This window comes from Melanotaenia boesemani, chromosome 23, assembly GCF_017639745.1.
Source record: "Melanotaenia boesemani isolate fMelBoe1 chromosome 23, fMelBoe1.pri, whole genome shotgun sequence".
NCBI classification, from domain to species: domain Eukaryota; kingdom Metazoa; phylum Chordata; class Actinopteri; order Atheriniformes; family Melanotaeniidae; genus Melanotaenia; species Melanotaenia boesemani.
Genome location: NC_055704.1, coordinates 13,447,997 through 13,469,773, shown reverse-complemented (window position 1 = coordinate 13,469,773; position 21,777 = coordinate 13,447,997). Strand labels below are relative to the sequence as shown.

The 21,777-nt window shown below is 37.9% G+C and overlaps 2 protein-coding genes across 8 annotated transcripts in view; one reads left to right on the top strand and one right to left on the bottom strand.

The window, feature by feature from the left end:
• Positions 1-1,256: 1,256 nt before the first annotated feature.
• LOC121634846 (HMG box-containing protein 1-like) lies at positions 1,257-11,898 on the top strand. Of its 3 annotated transcripts, none has more exons than XM_041977794.1 (13): positions 1,257-1,287; positions 2,215-2,317; positions 2,857-2,964; positions 3,919-4,123; positions 4,312-4,438; positions 4,656-4,767; positions 6,135-6,244; positions 6,386-6,542; positions 6,612-6,756; positions 7,515-7,633; positions 7,769-7,928; positions 8,007-8,148; positions 8,236-11,898. In XM_041977794.1, the coding sequence occupies exons 2-13, from the start codon at positions 2,227-2,229 to the stop codon at positions 8,251-8,253; spliced, it is 1,494 nt and encodes a 497-aa protein (XP_041833728.1). In that variant the 5' UTR covers positions 1,257-1,287; positions 2,215-2,226; the 3' UTR covers positions 8,254-11,898. The 3 variants fall into 3 exon arrangements, with proteins under 3 accessions (XP_041833728.1, XP_041833727.1, XP_041833729.1); XM_041977793.1 differs by lacking the exon at positions 1,257-1,287 and adding an exon at positions 1,318-1,513; XM_041977795.1 differs by lacking the exon at positions 1,257-1,287 and adding an exon at positions 1,455-1,473.
• A 2,280-nt stretch (positions 11,899-14,178) lies between these two features.
• The window catches only part of ptprz1b (protein tyrosine phosphatase receptor type Z1b), a 64,350-nt gene continuing 56,751 nt past the window's right edge, over positions 14,179-21,777 (bottom strand). For 3 of the 5 annotated variants that reach the window (XM_041977888.1, XM_041977887.1, XM_041977889.1), the window contains exons 18-32: positions 20,158-20,178; positions 19,691-19,787; positions 19,522-19,604; positions 18,840-18,974; positions 18,598-18,729; positions 18,350-18,507; positions 18,130-18,265; positions 17,693-17,839; positions 17,447-17,540; positions 17,059-17,132; positions 15,579-15,707; positions 15,336-15,488; positions 15,089-15,231; positions 14,863-14,998; positions 14,179-14,761 (exon numbers count right to left, since the gene is read on the bottom strand). In XM_041977888.1, the coding sequence (XP_041833822.1) occupies positions 14,618-14,761; positions 14,863-14,998; positions 15,089-15,231; positions 15,336-15,488; positions 15,579-15,707; positions 17,059-17,132; positions 17,447-17,540; positions 17,693-17,839; positions 18,130-18,265; positions 18,350-18,507; positions 18,598-18,729; positions 18,840-18,974; positions 19,522-19,604; positions 19,691-19,787; positions 20,158-20,178 (1,782 nt within the window). In that variant the 3' untranslated portion in view covers positions 14,179-14,617. The remainder of the gene's footprint in view (positions 14,762-14,862; positions 14,999-15,088; positions 15,232-15,335; positions 15,489-15,578; positions 15,708-17,058; positions 17,133-17,446; positions 17,541-17,692; positions 17,840-18,129; positions 18,266-18,349; positions 18,508-18,597; positions 18,730-18,839; positions 18,975-19,521; positions 19,605-19,690; positions 19,788-20,157; positions 20,179-21,777) is intronic. The other 2 variants (XM_041977890.1, XM_041977891.1) reach the window with 1 other exon arrangement.

Here is a 21,777-nt window from a genome sequence, read left to right as displayed (position 1 = left end):
CAAACAGAGCACATTTCCGGTTTACCTTTCAAAGTACGACATTGTACCGGAAGTAGAGCACAAACCATAACAACACTTTGCAATATACATAATTTATATATATATATACATATATATATATATATATATATATATATATATAGCGAGAGAGAGAGAGAGAGAGAGAGAGAGAGAGAGAGAGAGAGAGAGAGAGAGAGAGAGAGAGAGCTTTAATTTTAAATTTTAAAACAGTAAAAATATTGAGTATTTCAATATTATTTGCGGTATTTTATCTTAATAGGAAGCAATTAAAAAGTTAGCAAACAATCTTTGTTGTTTTTTTCCTAATTTCTTACCACATGTGGCCTGAAATTGGTGGCGCTAACTTGATGAGCGTTCATTGCCCTCTTGTCGTTATAGTTTGAACTACAGCTACACAAAATTAAATAGTTTGGAAATAATAATAAACTAAAACATTTGTTGATGAAAACCTGTTTTATCCACCAACGTGGATTATCCAACACATTTTAACTAACATACTGCTATATACTAACGATTTTTTATTTTACTTAAGATTCAAGTAAAGATTATGGGAGACGTACAAAGTGAATCTCACAGGGGAAAGGAATGTGGCATAATAATTATATATGGTTTCTGTTACTGTCACTCGGGTTGGAGTTTTTATCTATTTGATAAAATTTAATTTGTTAGATCTATCATGTACATGTATTATTTGTAAGTATGAACTCATAATACGTGATACGTCACTTCAAATGTTCTGCCTTAAAAAGCTTTCTGTGACCACTAGAGATCAGTAAAAACAATTTAATTGTGACTACTGTGTTCAGAGTTTATATAACAAATTTCTACTGCGTATTAGTAAAGAATGTTGATTTGGTCTGGACGCTTCAACAGTTTATTATTTAAAACTGTCAAGAGGCACTCAAAAAGTATACAACTACCTCTTTGATTGAGACTGATCGGGACTAAGACTGAATAAAATGTTGTTCTCAAAGTGAAATACCAGTCATGCTTGAGAAAAAGGGAAAAAAGAAAACAAAAGATGTTTGCATGAAATGGAATGGCTTGTAACAGTCATTTGTGACACTTCTGTCTGTAAGCCATCTTTAACCAAATTTATCCACCCAATGTTTTACTGTGGGGTGATAAATAAAAAGAGAAACCTTGCCTTCAACTGACCAATGAGAATACGAAGAACTTTATCTTGACATCAAGTCTGGCCAATAGGATAGCTCGGGACATTGTGTTTACACCAGCCCCCTTTTTCCGTACAAGGCGACTGTTTTGGTGAGTTAAGAAAAGTTCATTGAAATCATTTACGAGTTTTAAAGAGTTAATTTATAAATGTAGTTTTACAGTTCGAATTATTATTTCTTGAACTCAGTACAAGAGTAGAAATATGAAGCTGACAGCGTTTGTATTCTGTTGTAAATGTAGTTTCGCCGCTGGCTCCCGTAAAGCTTCATTGTTGACGTTAGTTGTTGTGTTGTGTTGTCTTTTGCGCAACAGGATGGTTCGTCCATTTTAATCTACTTATAGCCATTTTTCACGGTCTGACCGTTGTCCGGAACGTTAAACCTTCCGTTACAGTTCAGGCGATAAAGCTTTTGGTTTCTTTTGTCGACGTAACAGTGTTTCAACTGTACTTTGTCTCGTGACAAATAACATCGCTTCCTCTGCAGCTGCTTGTAACATTAAAACGTCGACGAATAATGGCAGTCGACCATATCACATATTTAACATATGTTTGGGGATATTTACATAGTATTTTATAACTCGTTTATTTTTATTTTTTACCATAGCCGTATTATCGCCCTTCTCAGTATTGAATGAATGGGCTTTCAGTGCGCGTGCGCGCTGGACCTCAAAGTTTATAAACAAGACGTTGTCACATAACGAGAACATTATGAAATAGATAAAAATGAAATACGTTATTGTTGTGTATGCATGTTTTAAAGCGAACATCTCACAATATTGTGTAAATGAAGCCCACACTGAGTTGTAATCTGCGAAAATCTCTAACCTTACTTGTATCATCACCTCAGATATACCTGTGGAGCTCAGCTCAGATCATTTTTATGTTTCTGTGAGTGAGTGTTTGTGGATGGGTGACAAAATGCTGATGCAAGTGTCTGGGTCAAAATGACACTTTATTTTAATTATCAAAATAAATTTGTATTTACCATGTTCTTTTTAAACCCTTCTTTGTTACAGCTACTGGGCATCATGGTGTGGGAGGTGGTAACTCCAGCTGTGCTGTCCAGCGACCCCAAATATCGTAACATGCAGGATACCCAGCCTCAGGGTGATCATACAGGTAACCCCAGGTCTACTGACTAAGCAATAGCTCTGAATATTGACGAGGCATCACTGCTTGGTCAGTGCCCGTGTTCTTGAAACTCCAGGGATCCATTTAAAAAGTGTCATTTTTAAGCTCAAAATTAATTTCATTAGGATTTGTGTTTTCAAACATAGAGCCATTGTCAGTGTTATACTTTATATATATATATATATATATATATATATATATATATATATATATATATATATATATATATATATATGTATATAAAATTGGTGTGGTTTCGTTTTTATGAGCACTTATCTGTGAGTCAAGTTTATTTGTAAGCATTCTTGTGTATATATTAAAAATTACAAGAGAAAAAGAACAGTTTATGAAAAATGTAAATCATTAATAAACAAGTATTTGTATTAAATGGAATGCATGCATTTTACAGTGATATAGAATAGTGCTTTACAGTTGTTCTCTGTTATATGACAGAACTGCAGGCTACATTATGACCAGCCCAGTATACTTACAGTGACCCCCTGTTGTTTCTTCACTATTTCTTTAAGGAATGATGATGGATGCAGCTGGAAACCAGTCACACGATCTGCTGCACTGTGACGAACACCTCCCCTCTTCACCTGGCCTCCCTACCAGTGACAGTTACATGGAATACGGTATAATGTCACATAAAAAAGAAAGTATGGTCAATCCTAAAAAAAAAAAAAAACAAGTCTTAAAACTGGGTAAATGCAACCTTAGATGACAACACGGGACTAATGACTAAATGACACATTAATTTGTCGAAAAAATAAGACTTGATGCAAAATCAGTGCATGAAAAACTAAGTATGCGTGTACTGTAGGAATTAAGAGGGTAAGTAGGAGCCAGATTCTGTTCATCAAAGTTTGTAATCAAGGTTTCTACAAAGAAAATGACAGCTTTGATTTGCAAAGTAGCATCTAAATAAACCATAACTCTTTTGAACCAGTCTCCTTCGGACAGGCGAGACCAAAGTGGTCATTATGCACAGCACTGCAGCAAAACATCATACCAAGTGTCAAACATGGTGGTGGAGACACAATGGTTTGGGCTTGTTTTGCAGCCATAGTACCTGGGCAGCTTGAACTTCTCTGTTTACCAAAGTATTCTAGAATTATGTGACAGGAAGATAATCGCAAGCACAGCAGTAAACCCTACGTCAGAATGGCTAAAAAATGGCAGTGTTCATAGCTCAAACTGATTCAGTGCTGCAGGGGGATCTTAGAGCTGCACATAAATGAATGTTTGTGAGCTTTGAGTCACTGAATCAATGCTGTAAAGAGGAGTGGGCCTAAATCCCTCCACAACAGTATGAGAGACTGATAACGCCATACAGAAAACTGTAAAAAGTGGCACTCCAAGTTTTTAATCATGTTGTGTTCTTAGCTTTTCACACATTTACCTAATTTTGACCTGATTAGGGACATGTAAAACCTTAGAATTGAAAGAGGGTGTGTAGCATAAGAGGTGGAGCTACAATGGAACGTCTGTGGACTCCGAATATCTGTTGGAAAAAATAAAAAAAATCTCGAAACCAACCTTTTAGCTGTTTTTTGTTTTGTTTTTTGTTTTTTTTTTTCCTACCTCAGATGACCTTCCAGATCTGCAAGAAGTTGGAGAAGAACCGACAGCGCCACCTGTTTACCAGGTGGAAGTCAATGTGTCGCATCAGGAGCGACACAGGCACACAAAAACACACAGCCAGCAGCCTCCAGACACACTCTGGCTCACACAGCTGGCACACATCGCCACTGGACCTCAGAGCCCACTGCTACAGGAGCCTCATCATGGCAGGTAGGTGCTCTTTGAACATCCTACATGAACAAAACTTGAAATTGGTTTGCCAAAGCTGTCAGTTGTAATGATGCAGAGCCATGTGAATGGATAGATTACATCTGAGACCACAGCGATGGCCATTATTGTTCAAAGCATCTTGCTTCTTACCTGCTGCCATTGTTCTTTATATTATCTATCATTTTCAGCTCCTCTTCAGCCTGCATCCCGAGCACCAGCAGTGATATACACTCCTATGCTCGGCCTCCTCCTGCTCTCCAGAGTAGCGCCATGTCGCCCCCCAGAGGCCACTGCAGGGAGCGCAGGCACAGCAGAGTAGAGCTGCTTTTTACTTTCTTCTTCTTGTCACTTTATAACTATCGTTTATCTGTACATAGTTGCTGCTTCTATTTCAAACTATACAGCAGCATCAGTGTCTGAATTATTTTTCTTTTGTTGAAGTTTAAATCTGCAGTTTTAGGGTCAGCAGCACTCAAAAGGAGGCTGCTGCTTTGTTCCAGTCTGCGCTGACACTTTACTTCCTGCTTTATAGACGAGCAGTGACTGTGGCTCTGCAGTATCAACCAGGTCCTCTCTGTCTGATGATGAAGACATGGGCTGGAGTTTCTCCTTCCCCCCCACCCCCTGGCACTGCTTTCTCAAAGGTACATAAACACCCGCATACATAGAATCTGTCTGAGCGGTTTCTTTCTGTTCGCAGATTTAAAAATGTTCAAATAAAATAAAAAATCTGTACAAAATATCTTAGTTGTCGTTTTCTTTCAGCTACTAATAAAACACCATAGAAACTAGCATGTATTATGTATAATATATAACACATTTAGATTTAGTTTCCATAAAAATAGTCATTTTTTTGCTTCAAAATGGCTATAACGACACAAATTTTTCTTTCATGTAGGAAAGAAATTAGTCTCACCTCTTTCCTCATCTGACTGGTTCCCCACAAATGTACTCATTTTTTAAAGGGTGGCTTAATTACTTATATATTTGGCTCATCTTTCAATTTGTGTGATATTCGTATGTATTCATAGTTAGTATGTATGGAAGCATGCATGTAAACAAAGTTCCATGCCCCTCAATTATGTGGCCAGTACTTAGAAAGCGACAGTGGAGTTTCTTCCCTGGTCTAATTATAATTTTAATCAAAAAGGAAGGTTTTTAAGTCGAATCTCAGGGTGTCTGACAAATACACTCATGTACAAATTAATAAGGAATTGACCCAGAAAAGACAAGTAAAGCAGCTGTAGACATTTTTATCCTGAGCAGAGGGATAAAGGTTCAACACAGGCCAGCTTTATTTACCTTAGTTGCTCGACAAAACCAAAAAGCTGAAGAAAATACAAGATCTAGGACCATGGTTCGAATCTGTCTTTGTTTATCCAGGCTTTCCTTTTCAGGTTCTGAACACACATTAAAGATGTTTTCTACTCACCATTTGATACTTCTTTTGAAATAGGTTGAATAGATATACAGGTCTGAAGAATAAAAAAATCACGACAGCAAAAACCAACAATCCTGCAATTAAAACAAGAAAATGATCCCAACAAAGTAGTAAATTAACAGCTGCTCGGTGTTTGTGTAGCTGCACACAAAGCTCCTAAACTTGTTGTAACTTAAACTCTGTCTCATAGCAATGTGGACATCGGATCAGTCTGGGACCAAAACAAAGTTAAACCATTTGTATATATTCTGAATTTTGGAATACAGACTGATTTTTTTCAGGCATCAGCATGGGTTCAATAATTCTGCAGTTTTGTTGTCTGAGATATTTTCAGGAAGTCAGTTAAAGAAAAAAATTATATGTGACACTGAGAACTCTGTTAGGTTAAGCCCTTTATCTCACTCTGCAGTAAACCCTGTCTTAATGAAACAAGATAAATTGGGCCTCCCACTTGATTATGTTAGCAGACAGCTAAATGCTAATACCAGATTAACCTCTCTGCATGTTTCTTTGGTTTGTTTCTAGGTGGAAATGTTCATTCATGATGACGACTGTTTGTTTCTCTGTCAGGAACTCGCCTGCGTTTTCACAGCGGCTCTAATGTGGATTGGCAGGATGTTGAGGACTTGGAGTCTGGTGAGGAAGACTGTGCTGATGAGGAGCAATCCAGATTCCTGAAGGTAAACCTGAAGAAGAAAACAATGGAGTTTAACAATTTAGTTAAAGTGTGCTATGGCGGCACTGAGGCTGAGAAGTAAAGGTCAACCAAAATGAACCGTACACCTGTAAATAATGAATAAAAAAATACTACTCTTGTGCAGAGTTATGGCTCTGAGGGTCTGCAGCTCATGGAGCAAGAAGAGACTGTGTTGTCTGGTCAGGCTGTCCTACAGCTGACCTTTGACCCTGGGGTATTTGGACACACCCCCATCACAGCACGATGCCAGCTGGATCACCCCTTCTATGTCAAAAACAAAGGTATATCATTGGGTAGAAATTTAACAACATTTTCACAGCTTCTTTACTAAAACTCTGTTTCTCTGTCAGGGTGGTCTTCCTTCTACCCGAGCTTAACTGTGGTGCATTATGGGATACCGTGCTATGAAGTGGAAGTAGGAGATGTATGTTTGCCTCCGGGACACAGAGATGCCAAACACACAGATGATTCACTGGTCTTTGACACATTCAGAAGGTAAAAAGACACGATGTTGCAGCATGACGGTGATTCATCGTTAAAGTTTGCTTTTCTGTATAACGACTGCAGCTGATGTGGGACAAAAGTCATTCTCTATACACAGCAAGAAAGCTCGGATTCGGTATACATAAAGGTTTCTACAGACATGAGAAAGATCTCAAATTTCCACCCATTGTTTCAGCTTTTTTGGGTGTGTATTATGTCATGTGATATGATGTATTATATGTGTGTATTTATCATTTCCTGATAAGGCCATCCCTTCTATATGCACAGAATCGGTGTGCAGCTTTAAGGCTTGTTGAGTGATACTTGTTGCTATCCAAAGGTTAAGCTTTTTTATATCCTTAAAATATATATATATATTTAAAAAATCTAGTACATGCAAGCTGCAGAGCTTGTGTTATTGCATACATGCTCCAAATTTGTAAAATGGACAGCACTTCAGTGTCAGGTGTGAGTTCAACAGTCTTGCAGCTGATGAGAACAAATGAACTAATTAAGGCACTGTGTAATGATGTAATGTAAATACATTTAAATAACACCAATGCAGTATTATCAAATACTGTGGTCAAGCTCAAGATCGAGATCATTCAGTATAAAATATTCTATTTTTTTGCCATATTGCCACCCTTTTGCAAACATAAAACCTGAGAATTGTTACATGAAAGCAGATATGGTTTAAAGACATGTTGTGTTGTCTGCTTTTAAAAGAAATCGAAGTTGCAGACTATTTTGTGTGTTTGTCTCTTCCTCAGTTATGATTTCACTCCTCTGGACTCCTCAGCGGTTTACGTGTTGAGCAGTATGGCCAGACGTCGACGTGCCTCTCAGTCCAGCGGGGGAGCTGTTTCTCCAGACAGAGACACTTTACGAGGTCTTCAGATGTCCTACAGTATATTCAACAATACTTTCAATAAATAGAAACAGGAAGAATGTGCATTTTGCAAGACATGAGAAAAAAAAGAAGTTGAGATTTAACAGAGGGGATTTTCTTGCCTTTGCAACACAGATACCAACAGCCATTCCCACTCCAGTCATCAAAAGCCAAGCAAGATGGTGGGTAACGGTGCACCACCTGCAAAGTGCAAGCGGCCAATGAATGCCTTCATGCTATTTGCCAAGAAGTTCAGAATGGAGTACACACAGATGTACCCAGGCAAGGACAACAGGTGGGTGTCCCCTGTGACTGCTGTGAAGCTAAATTGTGTATCCATGCTTGTAATCTAACGTGTGTGTCCACGCTGCAGAGCAATCAGCGTCCTCCTCGGTGAGCGGTGGAAGAAAATGCGAAGCGAAGAGCGGCGTGCATTCACCCTGCAGGCTAAAGCCCTAGCCGATGAGCAGAAGAGGCTCAACCCTGACTGCTGGAAACGTAAACGAACCAACTCTGTAAGGAAACACACACACACACACACATACGACTCCGCCTTATGCTTAGTTCTTCTGTTTGAATCTCTTCCTGCTTTTGTCCAACAGGGCTGTCAAGGAAATTAAGGCCGCAGAGACAGAAACTAGCTGAGCCTGTAGGAGTTCACACACTCAAGTCAAACAAAAACTACTCAGAGGCGAGTGCTACGATTTAGTTTTGTCTCAAGCTCCCAAATTTGTCAGATTATCACTAACACCACAGTAAAAGAATGAGCTTCTGAGCTGATCTCAAAACATGTTTATTTTCCTTTTTTCGCCTCTAAGGTTAAAGTTTTTAAGTGTGATTATTAGCTCATAGGAGTGTTTCTTCTCCTGCTTGATGGGACATAATGATAAATCAGATCATCAGGTTTTAACTTTGATCATTATGCAGCAATGTGACAATAGAAAAACAGAGATTCTGATCATTTTCAGTTTCTCACCTTAAGCTTGAAACAGGTGGAGGGTTGTGGTGCTGTAGCATTTTAACCAAAGTAGAAAATGTAGCTATTTTCCCAAAAAATTATATCTTTATAATAAGAAATATACATGTTATTTTCTTTTTCTGTATTACTTGTATTTGGACTCAGTGTTATTGCACAAGACTATATGTTAACTTTGCTTTTATGTAGTTTATCACAGTATTTGACAAATGTACACCAAATGTGTGTAAACAAGGGCCTGGGTTCGTTTTTCCTCTTAACTTCAGATAGATTCCTTCATTCATACTGAGGTTAATGAAATAAAAAGGTATCTTGTGGAGATTCCATGTACTAATCAGTCCTGTGAATTTGCAATATTATTAATCAAATATTAATGGATAATTGTGAAAAGACAGTTCTGTTCCAGAGTCCTGATCCACCTCTCATTTCTTTATGTATCACCAGAATTCAGAAATAGTAGTAGTAAATTGATAACATATCAGTGAGAATATAATATAAAAGGCACCTTCATTCTTTAACACAGTCTGTACCTTGACAAACTCTCTTGTGATTTTCAGAAATAGTTCTTCAGGCTTCTTGAAAGATTTTCCAAAGCAGATGTTGCTGCTTTCTGTTCAAGGTGATCCCACTGTGCTTCAATAATGTTGAGGTCTGAGCTCTGGGGAGAATTAGTCACACTATAAAACCTATTGCTACGAATTTTCAGTCCAGTTCTTGTCATTTAACACGTCTCAGCCATTTCTACCCGCTTACCTTCTTTAACTCTTCAATGTCCCTCCCTGCCATTCGGTAGAGCATAGAATCAGTTTATTTTATCAATATTTGTAGAAGTAAGCCTGTCACAGCATCCCTACTACATCTACATGTTTTATCATTACCTTTTTCATTTAAACATATAGTTTTAATCATTATGAGAAAAAAATTATTCAGAAAAACAGTATATGGATCAACTGAATGTCCATTTTCCTCAGTTTTCTTCAGCACACTCTGCAAACGATATTGAGATATAGTTTTCTGCTTACACTTCTTTGGGAGTCACCTTGTTAGTACAGAAATAATATTTGATGCCAGTTAAACTGTCATCTTTAGTATTTCTTGTAGATGCGACTAAATCCAAGGGAACAAACTCTGTGTCTTTGTGACAGGCTGCAACTAACAAAGTGCCTAAAGATAAAATTTAAAAATGGTATCTAGTTCTTGACTTAGCTGTCTGTATGTAAACACAACACTGGTTTGAGGTACTTCCTTGTTTTAATTCTTAAATGATTTATATGTTGATGTTAAGTGGTTTAGCAAACAAAAACACAGCCTTATGAATATGGCCAGGTACGAGGGCTGGACTGAAATGAGTAAAAAAATTTAAATAAAAAAGCAGCTTTTATCTAAAGGAAAAAGTTGAAAGGCCTTTAGAAAGCCTGGAGTACCATTGAAGACCACTTTAAAATTTCTTTTCTCAACAAACATTTGCAGAGCCCGTTTTTAAAGGTGCATTTCTGCACATCATGTTGAGTCACTTTCCACCTGTCATTGGTTGGAACATGCATTGCACCACCTGTGTGTGCACCCAGTGCAACATGTGCTAAACTGGCACTACTATAGGATATATCTAAACTCCACAGAAATCTTTTATTTCCCTTTGGCTTTTATGTTGTAAAAGGAATAAGAGGTTGGATTTCCTGCAGGAAGTACATCCAAAGATGCATATTACTTGATCTGTGACTTTAGTTTGGAGATTAATAGTAGTTTGATGTTGTCACATGTACAAATGTGATTGATTTTAACTTCTGTGTGCCATAATGACATTTTCCGCTGTATTGTATCATTTATCTTTAAAGACATATAGTAGGGTTTAGATATGGGGTCATTCAGTCAACTTAACAACTACTGTTAAGTGATTATTTATCCTCCATCTGTGCTGTTCCCTGATTAAATCATAAACAGACAAAAACAGTAGATGCTTTGGGCCAGTTTACTAATGAAGTTTGGTTGTCTCTCAATTCCATGTGGAAAACAAGAATGATTTTTTTTCTTTTTTTTTATAAATATATTTCTAGTCATCAGACAGGAAACTGTGTATACTGAGAAACGTAAATGACAGAAGGGACTACGCTTTATCAGGCCAATTAAATCACTCAATGGCTATTGTGAATATTTTGTGGAGTTGACAGTCACAAGAAAAAAACATTAGGATGTTAAGATTTATTTAAAGAATATATTTCTTTTAGTTCTCTTTGAATGTGTTTACATGCACCTGGTAAACATCTGCTTTTCCAGTGAAAACAGGTGCTAGGTAGGCCAAGCCCCTCCCTAAAACCCCAGTCTACTCTGATTGGTCGGTTCCAATGGCCTAATCTGAAACTGCACATCAGTCGACATTATTTCAAACACTTTTATTAAAACTTGTTTTTTTTATTTGGTTAGATCCTAGTGTATAAATGACATACTGCGGGACATATACAGAACATTTAAACATCAAATTTGATTTTATTTGGAATTAAATAACACACAATTATTTCCAATTCAGTCCAGTCTGATTCATTCTGTATCACTCTATCATGTCTTGCCTTTGATCTTAGTTTTGAAATTAAGAGGAATAACACATCAAGTCTGGGCCTTTGACTTATTCTGGAACACGTTAAATAAAACCTAGAAGGATGGAAGCTGTTATTAGACACCATTTCTGCTTTTTATTATTTGTCCACATGTAGTGTTCAGACAGCAATTTGGCCAGTTACTCCAAACAGCACTAGGATGACAGAAGGCGGAGTCATCATACCTCAGAAGCAAGACAAAGGGCTGAAAGAAAAAAACAATTGTAGCCCTGTAAAATTTGCATTACCTCGAATACTTGGTGCATGTAAACACACACATTGCTTTTTATGTAATTCAGCAGGTCTATGGGAACCCAGATGTGTGAGGCCTTGGAAAGGTTGCTTGATGTAATTATAAAAGTAAAAAAAAGTTACATGTAAATTCACCACCTGAAGCAGATGGTGAAGGCAGGGTGGGCACTCATATTCTCACTGCATAACGAGGTCTATCTTAATGCACTATATACACTTTATCTTCTGTGACTGCTACAATACAATGTGTAATGACATATTAATATGATTATATAGAAATATATATATTTTTGGTTTGACTTAATCTTTGGTAATTTTTCATGGTATTACTTTGGATTATTTGACTATTTGTCTTTGCTATAATGTCTCATTCAGGTCGATAAGGGGAGGCAATGTAATACAATGTATTAAAGTGAGAATAAAAACATAATAAATGTGTAATGGTACGTGCCTTGTGTTGTTACTTGGTTGATACATTTTCTGTATCTGCAAGCAAAAAGATACAAGTACAAATTTGAAGCAAATCTTTAATAATGTTCATTTCTATGTACACAGCACCAGCTTTAAGCTGGAGATAAAAGGTATAGACATGAAACTGCTACAGTAATCATAGACATAAAAAGATATTCCAGAACATTCCATTAAAACTATAAACATGATCAATATTTTCAGCCTAACATTATCAAATAGAATCCACAGTTATATTGTGTAAATGACTAGAAAATCATCTTTTATAGTAAAATAGAAAATATATAGAGGTACAGTATAAACATACAGAAATTTGGCCTTAAGGGATATTTACACAGAAAGAGCTTTATGCAACTTAAACAGAAGGAAATCACAGTATTCGGATGCAGTCTCTTCTATGATTTTTGCGACTTATCTCAGAATGAGCTAAAAGTAAAAAAGAAAAAAAACAATCAAATTGTACTCTAAGGTGGCAAACAGCCACAGAGAGAAGCTGCAGTGTTGATTTAAAGTGATTCATAGGTTAACTGATCGTGTCTGACGCAACAGAAACTTTTGGAAATCTTCAAAAATCGAAAACAGTCATAGCGATCAGCGCAGGTTACAGCGATTCGGATTCAGTTTCAGTCTGAGCCATCTAGGTTCAAAAGATCATCTCAATATATTCAGCTAGTTTTTCTCTCTGCTACTTAGTCTCATTTCATAACTGAATATTTTTAAACTAAAAAAACTTGTTTATTCTGTTTATACTTGTAAGAAAATATGAAAAGCATCTGTTACATTTTATTCTGCTGCAAAAGGCTTTTTGCCATTTCTGTTTTATAATCAACGGATGGATTTTTGCAGCACAAAAACACTTAAAACCTCCAACTGCATCTTTGACAAAAAATCTGAGCCTAATAACATTTTTCCAATGAGCGCTGCAAGGCCGAGATCAATATTTTGGCGCATTAGTTGTGCCAAAAAAACATTTGACGTACAATAACATGATTTACAAAAGGCACTGGCGAGGAGACAGAGAGCAAAAACCAGCAGTCAGTTCATTATTACCACAGAGATTTTGGTTTGTTACAAACATTATTGTAAATAAAGATAGTCTGAACCCCAAAATATGCCCTTTCTTGAGTGGTGCAGAACATGTTTCCCTTTTTAACACTGAACTCATCCAGCTACTCTAATTTCAGTTGTACTTCATGACTACAGTATCTATTTATACTTAGAAATTTTGAAGCTTGAAAGAAATTTTTAAATATTAGCAACAAGATAATAGAAGGGTAACATAAAAAAGATAAAAAAAAAGAAAAAAGCTCAAATTATTAAGAAAAATCATCTCCAGTATAATAATGTTTTATAGCTCATGTTCATCGAGTTGTTAAAGAAACTCCTTCTTAGATGTTTGGCCTTTTCTCTGCTGCCTCAGGCTTTGTGAGGGTCAGAAACAGATAACGGTTAGAAAGGAAAGTCTGAAGTTTGTTTGGTTCTACCAACCATCTGAATGCAATGACGTCATTAACAGTTAATGAATCATTTACTAATATGACAGATGCTTTTTGCTTTTATGCAACATCTGTTTATTGTTCATTGTAGCCACCAGAGCGCTGAGGGTAAAGATGCTACCCTTGGCAAAACTGCATTCTAAAATAAGATTAGCTGTCTTTTCAGACAGGACAAAAATAAACGTGCTAATTAATACCTGCTAACGCGACAATGGGAATGAGTAATGCCTCAACGGTAGCTGAGGAAATATATCAATTCTTTCTTCAATTGCCACTGATGAAAAAAACAACATCTAGGTGACTTTCTCTGAGGGTGTGGCATTCGGGGCTGCAACAGTGGGCGCAGCTCACTTTTATTAGCTGAACGATCTCATGGAGACTGTGAAACTCACAACTTGCAGTCGAAAAACGACGAGGTTGAGCTGGCAGCTCATTCTCAGTCTCACTGTGTTGAACTGGTCAAAGTTATAAAAATAGTTAATTACCTCTGAAACCTGTCCTACCTTACATGCTTGTTCTCTTGGAGTTCTTTGGTGATAGTCTACAAAGAACTGAGGGTAAACATGCTGCTACTGATAATGGACCACTGAATCATCTTGTTTTAGCCACGTTTAAAAAAAATAGCTTAAACACATATTTAAGCCAAAGAGTTATCACTTAAAAATGTTCACAAGATGGCAGTTAATACTCCCTGTATGGCTGAATGGAGACATAAATGTTGTTTTCATTACTGGTTTCTATTAACTCAATGAAACACAAGACTTAATAACCACTACTAAAGCCATTTCTTCTCTTGTTAAAACCCTTAATACAGGGTCGAATAGAAGCGTCCTTTTCTCTTTTACAGGATGAGATAATCAAACCAGTCAACACCAAAAATGAGTTCAGTAGGTTCAGTAGCTGTGTCTGCTGTAAATACCCAGTTATAAGTTATTATTAGTCACTTTTAAAGGTGACAGATGTGTGTAGTGACCTTGTGAAACGGCAATGAAATATGTAAATCAGAAATTAATGACTATGTGGAACTCCTCCTGATGGGCTTTACTTATGAAGTGTAAGATTAGTTTTGGATTGTTGATCATTTTTGAGTAGAGAAGATATTGTATATTAAAGCATTGGGATGCGGACACAGCTGTGAATCTCAGACACATCCCCTCCTTATGTGTGCATTTGCATGATAAATGTGAGTGAAAGTGTGTGTCTACATGAGCGACTCCAGGCTCTCTGCAACGTTTGACTGCCCCAGTGGTACAGACCCATTGGTCTCTGGACTCTGCAGGACTCGCTGGTCCTCCTGGCTGCTCACCAGGCTCAGCACGGCTCGGTAAAGATACTGATACTGCTCCTAGGAGGGGAAGCAGACGCAGGGTCATGGCTGCATTCCCGTCAAAACACATCTCATTTTCCTCTATTAGAATAGTTATTGGAGTATTAACAACAACTTACTATGTCATTAAATACCCCTGGCCTCATGAGGTTGGTCATCCGTGCCACCTGATAGACATCCACTGCTCCCTCCTCATCTAGCTGACTGTACAGGGTTGTGAGGGCACAGAACAGCCCTGATGTAGCACCTCCCAAACTGCACAAAAACACATATCAACACACACTTTTCCTTGCAAAGAAGGAAGCAAATCTCACAAGTGAGGAATCCTGTCTGTGTCATACTCACGGATCATGTACAATCATGGGTCCTTGTGTGTATCCACTATACACTCTGACTGTGTTGACAAGATCAAAACAGTTTCTGATAGGACTGTCTGGGTTGGGCCAGCAGGGGACGCTGTACTGGCGGACGTTCAATACGCAATCGCTCTAGAAGGACAGAGAGAAATGAAAGAAAACTGAAGTTTCTGACAGACTTTATTCCAATGTTTAGATTTATGTAAAATAAAACTGTATGTGTGTGTGTGTGTTACCTGTGGAGATTTCACTGTGAAGTCCTGCACCAAAACTTTCTCATCACTAGCATAACATAGACAAACATGGTCCTCTCCAGAGTACGACACTGTGAAACCGTCAAAGCTCATTGGCAGGTCTTTTCTAGGCCAGTAGACACAACACTCTTTGTACTGAGAAATAAACATAATATATAAAAATGGGGATGATTATAAATACATATTAAGAAGTACTATATAGAATCATGTGTGTGTTAGTTATACCTGATTGTGTGCGTCTGGCAGACCGACAACAACTTGTGTTTTATGTTCCAAGATCATCCTCCAGAAATCTGCCACCGTGCTGCCAAGAGGAGTCTGGGTCACTATGAACTCCTTACTGCTGTAGTGTCCCTGTGTAAACACGGAACGCTTTAAACCACCAACAAATGTTTTGTTGACATCTTAAAAACAGGAATATGTGCCATTTAAAATAAAGTGTTATGACTTTTAGACTTTAATGCGCTTTAATCATCCTTTTGTACTAAAACATAATATATTGTCATATTTTTTAAGTCGCAAAGTTTAAACTACGGTTCCTATGGTTACATTACATGGCTGGTGAATTGTGGCAAGAGGATATTGTGAAATAACCAACTTTTACTGCAGCAGTGAAATCCCACTCTGTACTGCTTAAGCTATAATGGAAGGAGCAAAAATGGCTTCCTAAAGACGCTGTATTCATGCCACTTCCTGATCCTGCTAACTACTGCGAAAAAACTAGTGGTTCGGCTTGCAAGGGGCTAATAACAAAATATTATTATGTCTCACAAACAGCAGGTCTCTGTATATACAAAAAAATTACTATTGGTATAAATTTGCTTAATGAGGTACAATTTGTGTGGAAGCTTGCCAAGTGTTTGTGGATTTGACACTCATTCCTGCAAACACGGAGTCTAACAGTTTCTCACCCATATCTTAGTTACAGCTAGTTTAAAATTGCTTTTAGCCATTCAAACTTTGAAAGCCACCACAGTTGAAGTCCAAAATGAACAACATCTGCAGAAACAGACAATTTGTCAGTATGAGACTCTCCTGATCCAAAGCTCCTGCCCACCTCACCTTCCCATTTTTATCTTACAGCTGGCAACGTTAGCATTGTAACGGAGCTGTTGCACTGACACCACAGACTTTTCTCCAATCTCACCTTCCTACCTTTCTAATATTGCTCCTTGAGTGTAAATTTCCACTTATGTCTTCAATTTTTGTCTTCACCACTTTCACTACACTTGAGTTAAAACTGAAGCAGAACAGAAGCCGTATTTTTCTCACTGTAGGCCCCAGAGACTAGAGCTGTTCCAGCCAAGCGATTATACCAATAATACAATCTGACATAAACAGCAATGGTTTACAACAAGTGAAAGGCTTTTCTCTAACACTATGAATAAATTAAACACCATCTAACTTTACCCTTTACTTTTAAATATGTAGGAGAAAGCATGGTGGCCACGAAAAACACAAAAAGCCCCCTAGAACTAGTATTATTTATTCAGTTCTGGGCTACAACAGGGTAATCCAACATAGTGAACAATGAAGTAAAAAGCTTTCAAAACCATTTGCAGATAAAACAGTTTTTTCTGTGGTGACAAAAATTACAACTAATAATCTCTGTACATATCTGAGACTTATAAGAAGAAGCATGGTCATTATTATGTAAATATATCTGCCTAAATGTCACACATTTTACAGCAATAAGCTATCTCACCATAACATAGGAGGCATTGATGTAGCCTGTAGAGTTTGTGTCTGAAGCACTCAGAGATACTCTTGATCTCTCCACTACACAAAAACACAGAAACATGAATTAGCATCACATGGAAGTAAGCCAAAAAATTATTTCAAGTCTCATATGTTCTTTTAGGTTGTTATTATGTGGGTTTTAAGAGGCTGTAGAGCAAATGGTGAATCTCTCAAAGACATCACTTGGTAATTTGATCAAAGGAGCTTCATTTGGGCTTGTGTACAAAGAGATTAACATCAGCTAAAATAACAAATAAAAAAAAAGGGGGAAAAAAAGGATCCTCTTCAGGACAAGCTACAACCCATAACAGACTGTCCAGTTACTATACAGTCAGTAATCCAGCCCAGCTTACCAGGCATCAGTGCTCTGGCTCTGTTTCTCTCAGCATTGCCATCCTTCAAGGCAGTGCTGTAGTCTGCATGCTTGGCCTGACGCTGACTAATCAACTGAAACACAAGTAAACCAGTCAGATATGTTAAAAAAATTCAATGAGAATAGTTAGGTGAGAGCATAACAAGATAGAAAGCCAAGCAATGTGCCAACTATTTGCTGGAAATCATTAATGTCTGTCGGGCGGCCTGGTGGGAAAGTGCGATACCTTGAACTGTTTGTCCATGCGCGTCCTCCCTGTGGTGCCAGGCGTCAGGAGGTCAGACACATAAGTGTGGAGGAACTCCGAAGTGACTAATGTGTCCCTGCTCAAGATGGCCTCCACCAGAGCATCATGGATGAACACATACTGCTCCTAGGAGACAAAGTTAGAGGAAAACAGTTTGTTCTAAACTGCTGTGTGTAAACCTGTCTATTGTTGTGAGAATCAAAGTTTAAGACATTGTTATTTGGTAAATCGAAGGCTGATGTAATTTTTTTTTTCCTTTTTTTTTTAACATTTCTGCAAAAGGCTACTGAAGATGAAGACTTGGACTAGGGCTGTAAAATAACCTTAAACTACTCTAAATCTTTGAACTTGATTCAGTACGTTTACATAATGGGGTCACTATAGGAAGGTGGCTCCTAAGAAGAGCTTCCACTTACCTCTGTTTGAACCAGGAAGTTCCTCTGTGTGCGGACGTGTTTGAGGAAGCCAAGAACATTAACCATTCCCTGATCTTGGATCTGTTGCAACATGCTGTCTATCACTATGTAGGTGCCTGTTCTACCCACACCAGCACTATAAGAGACACACAGGTTAACACTACATCCGTCATAATGTTCCCTTCAGTATCTACAATATAGGACCAGTCTGACAGCCTACCTGCAGTGTACCAACACAGGTCCCATTTCCTGCGTCCGGGCTCCAGAGGATGCTCTGATGAAGGACAAGACAGGCAGAGAGTATTCTGGGACGCCCATATCTGGCCACTGGGTGTAGTGGAAATGGAGAACAGTGTGTTCCCCTGTCCTTTGAGGCACCTGGAGGACCAAGATGTGTGTTAACTAAAGAGGCTAAAGTGGTGTATGTGTACTAGGCAAAGATATAATAGGTGTGTGAATGTAATATACCCTATTCGTCATATCCCTGACTGTGAACCTCCGCAGCGTATAGTAAGCAAGGGTCTTGGTGTTTTTCAGGGTCACCTGGTAAGGACCATATTCTTCTTGGTTTTCTTCTGGCCAGTATTGGTCACACTTTGTCTGAAGACATAAAAAGATTATGCTATGTGTTTTCTGAAGATAATAAGTATGGAGTTCAATGTCAGGTTAAAAATTTGGCACAGTTGAAACCAGTCTGTGTTAGCTCTTACTCGTCCTTTCTCCTTTAGGTTGGTAATCATGACAATAACTCCAACATTCTGCTGCCAGATCATCCTCCAAAAGTCCTCCCTTCCAGTTTTGAGAGGTCCCTGGGCTGCAATGTACGCCCTTGTTCGCTCATAACCCTGCAAAGGAGCCAGACTGACTTACAAAACACTACATACAGTTTTTCAATTTGTAGAAGAAATGATCTGCAAATGCATCACTGAGGCTGTCTAGAAGAAAGAACAAAGCAGAATCTACTTTTCTATTTTCTTAAAACGTATTAGAAGGCTGAGAAGTACTGTCTGGTGCACCAAATAGCAGAGTTGGACTGCTGGATCTGTGGCTTGTAAGTAGAAGAAATATTGAATATCTACAGTTTGTGTTTGTAATTTTACAAATAAACAGTTTGGTTAAAATACACTCAGCTCTGTTTGCCCATTAATGCTGCAGACTCACCCACAACCTAATCCTTTATTCTTGGCTATTTTATAAACATCCACGTTTGACTGAACAGTTAATAAGTTGTTTTGTGATGTGATAAAACTCAGAACACATTTCTTTCTGCTTTACTTAGAATTGAAACAATGAAATGACTTCAGACAGAGGCTTTTTCAGGTCCACTACAATACGCTCCAATTTACTTTGAGATTATGGAATTATTAATAAAGGGAATTAGAATGAACTTACATCAACAAAGTTAGCATTAATGTAGTCCCCACATCTGCCATCTCTGTCCAAACTGTTGGAGAGTTTCACTCTGCTATGGTCATCTAGAAAAAGAAAAGATAATTAGCTATGCTTCTGCTGGCTTTGACACTAAAATGTTGAATGGTAGTCATGTTAAGCAGCCACATACAGGCCAGAATGTTAATGTAACGGTTCTTGTTTTTGTTGTCAGGATGATTTGAGCTGTCAGTAGTGATGTCCATATCCACTGTACACGCCTGCACCTCCTGGAACACAAAATAATGTACAATGCAAATATAAAAAAGGCCAACTGCTCTGATTAACACAACAAATAAGTACAAGTAAGTAAATTGTAAATCTAAATAGATATAATAGATTTTGTCCCCATCTCATTATGCTGCAGTAGCTATTTCTATATAGTAATCATACTACATGAAGTTGACTGATGTTGACCAAATATTTTGGGCTTATATTTCCAATAAAGCTGTAAAATGACAAGTTGGATTTAAGTTTCCTAATTTGCAACAGAAAGTTCAAAGCAAATGAAAAGGTTTATAACTAGTGCAGCTACAGGTGTTTTTTAGAGGGCCAGAAAACAACACCTCTGCAGCAGGAGAGGGATGGTAGGAATCTTACCTCATAGGACTCTTTGACAATCTAATGGAGGGTGGTGAGGATGCAGAAAGCACGACGATGGTGGTGGAGATGGTGACAAGAGTGGGGTAGGGGGACAAGATGACAGACAGACAAACAGGGAGTCAGTGCAGGTACAGGAATTTGGGGTTCAGATACACACAGAGAGGCAGCGTTGAGGGGGAAATATCCAGGTTTTCCCATCTGTGTTGTGGAATAGAAACTTGCAGCTGTATTAGCAATGATGTAATATTCTACATGCTAGGTTAAATATCAATGCCATCATTTTCACTGAACAAATATCCTGAAGGTTTGGATGTAAAAGAAATTAGTGATGTAAAACAGTGGTTTGGTGTTGCTATGGAAAAAGCAAAAGTGTTTATAAGATGGGGAAAACACACAAATATGTTGGCAATTACAGGGAGGAGTATAGTTTAATTAATTTTATCTGAGTGTGTTTCTTAGGAGGTTCATGCTCTGAAACAGAGGTGTCTAACATGCAGTTGTATCCACTGTTTCACCCTGAAAACCAGCAGCAGGTAGTTTTTATCCATCTATCCTTGCTTTTTATCCTTGCTCTTTTCAGTTGGTTTGTTTTGAATTTATTTTGGAAAGCTAGTGATAAAACACCCTTCCTGTAAACTGATGTATGACATGCTGCACCTTGAAATTACACTAAATGGAGTTCCTACGGAACATGATGTTAATAGTGATATGGAAGCGCATTAAGGAGATATGAAAAATGAGGTACTTATACAAGGTAAACCAAGACTCTGCTCACATCCAGTGCTAACATGGTTGACAGGATCACAAGTGGATGGAGGTAAACATGGGTGTGAGTACAATCAGAATGCCTTTAAATCCCGTTGGAATCAGACCGAAATAACACTTCAGTGTACAGCGACTGCCACCCCTTATAAAAAATTAAATGTAAACTGACTTTTACTTGGGTGAACCTCAGATCCTCAGGTGCAAATGAATGTAGCTTGTAACATACCCATCCAACTAACACCCTTCTCTCAGCAGAAGACAATAAACATGCAAGTATCCCTAAAACTACCACTGCAACCATAAAAAGTTTCAAACCACATGTTTGGTCCAAAAACCTGCCAGCCAGCTTTACATAAATGTTCAAGGACACACATATTTGTATCCTAACAAGAGAGAAGTTCTTCAGCACCTGAGACTAAATGTGATTTGACTTGTCACAAAAACAGTTAAAATACACTGAGCCATAAAAGGAGAAGATTTTGGAGCATGGAATCGTTTTGTCTTTGGTCAGTGTGCACCCTCATTATCAGAACTTGTCAGTTTATCTGAGTGTTGTTTCATCTGCTTAAACAGATGAGCTGGCTGTGGCTGACAAGGAACTCTACAATATTAACGTCACACAGCAATTAGGTTATTTTCTATGTATCTATGTCTTATCATTTCTGTTGCTGATCTAGTCTTAGTTAAAAAAATCTTGACACATGATCATGCCAGGTATGGACACATATACATAGTCTATTTGTGATCTTACCCATCAGGATACATGTTAGCACAGATTGTCAATAGAGCCGGTTTAAAGCAAACAGTCGGTTTATAGAAAACAGGAGAAATAATGAAATCTTAGGAAAGTCT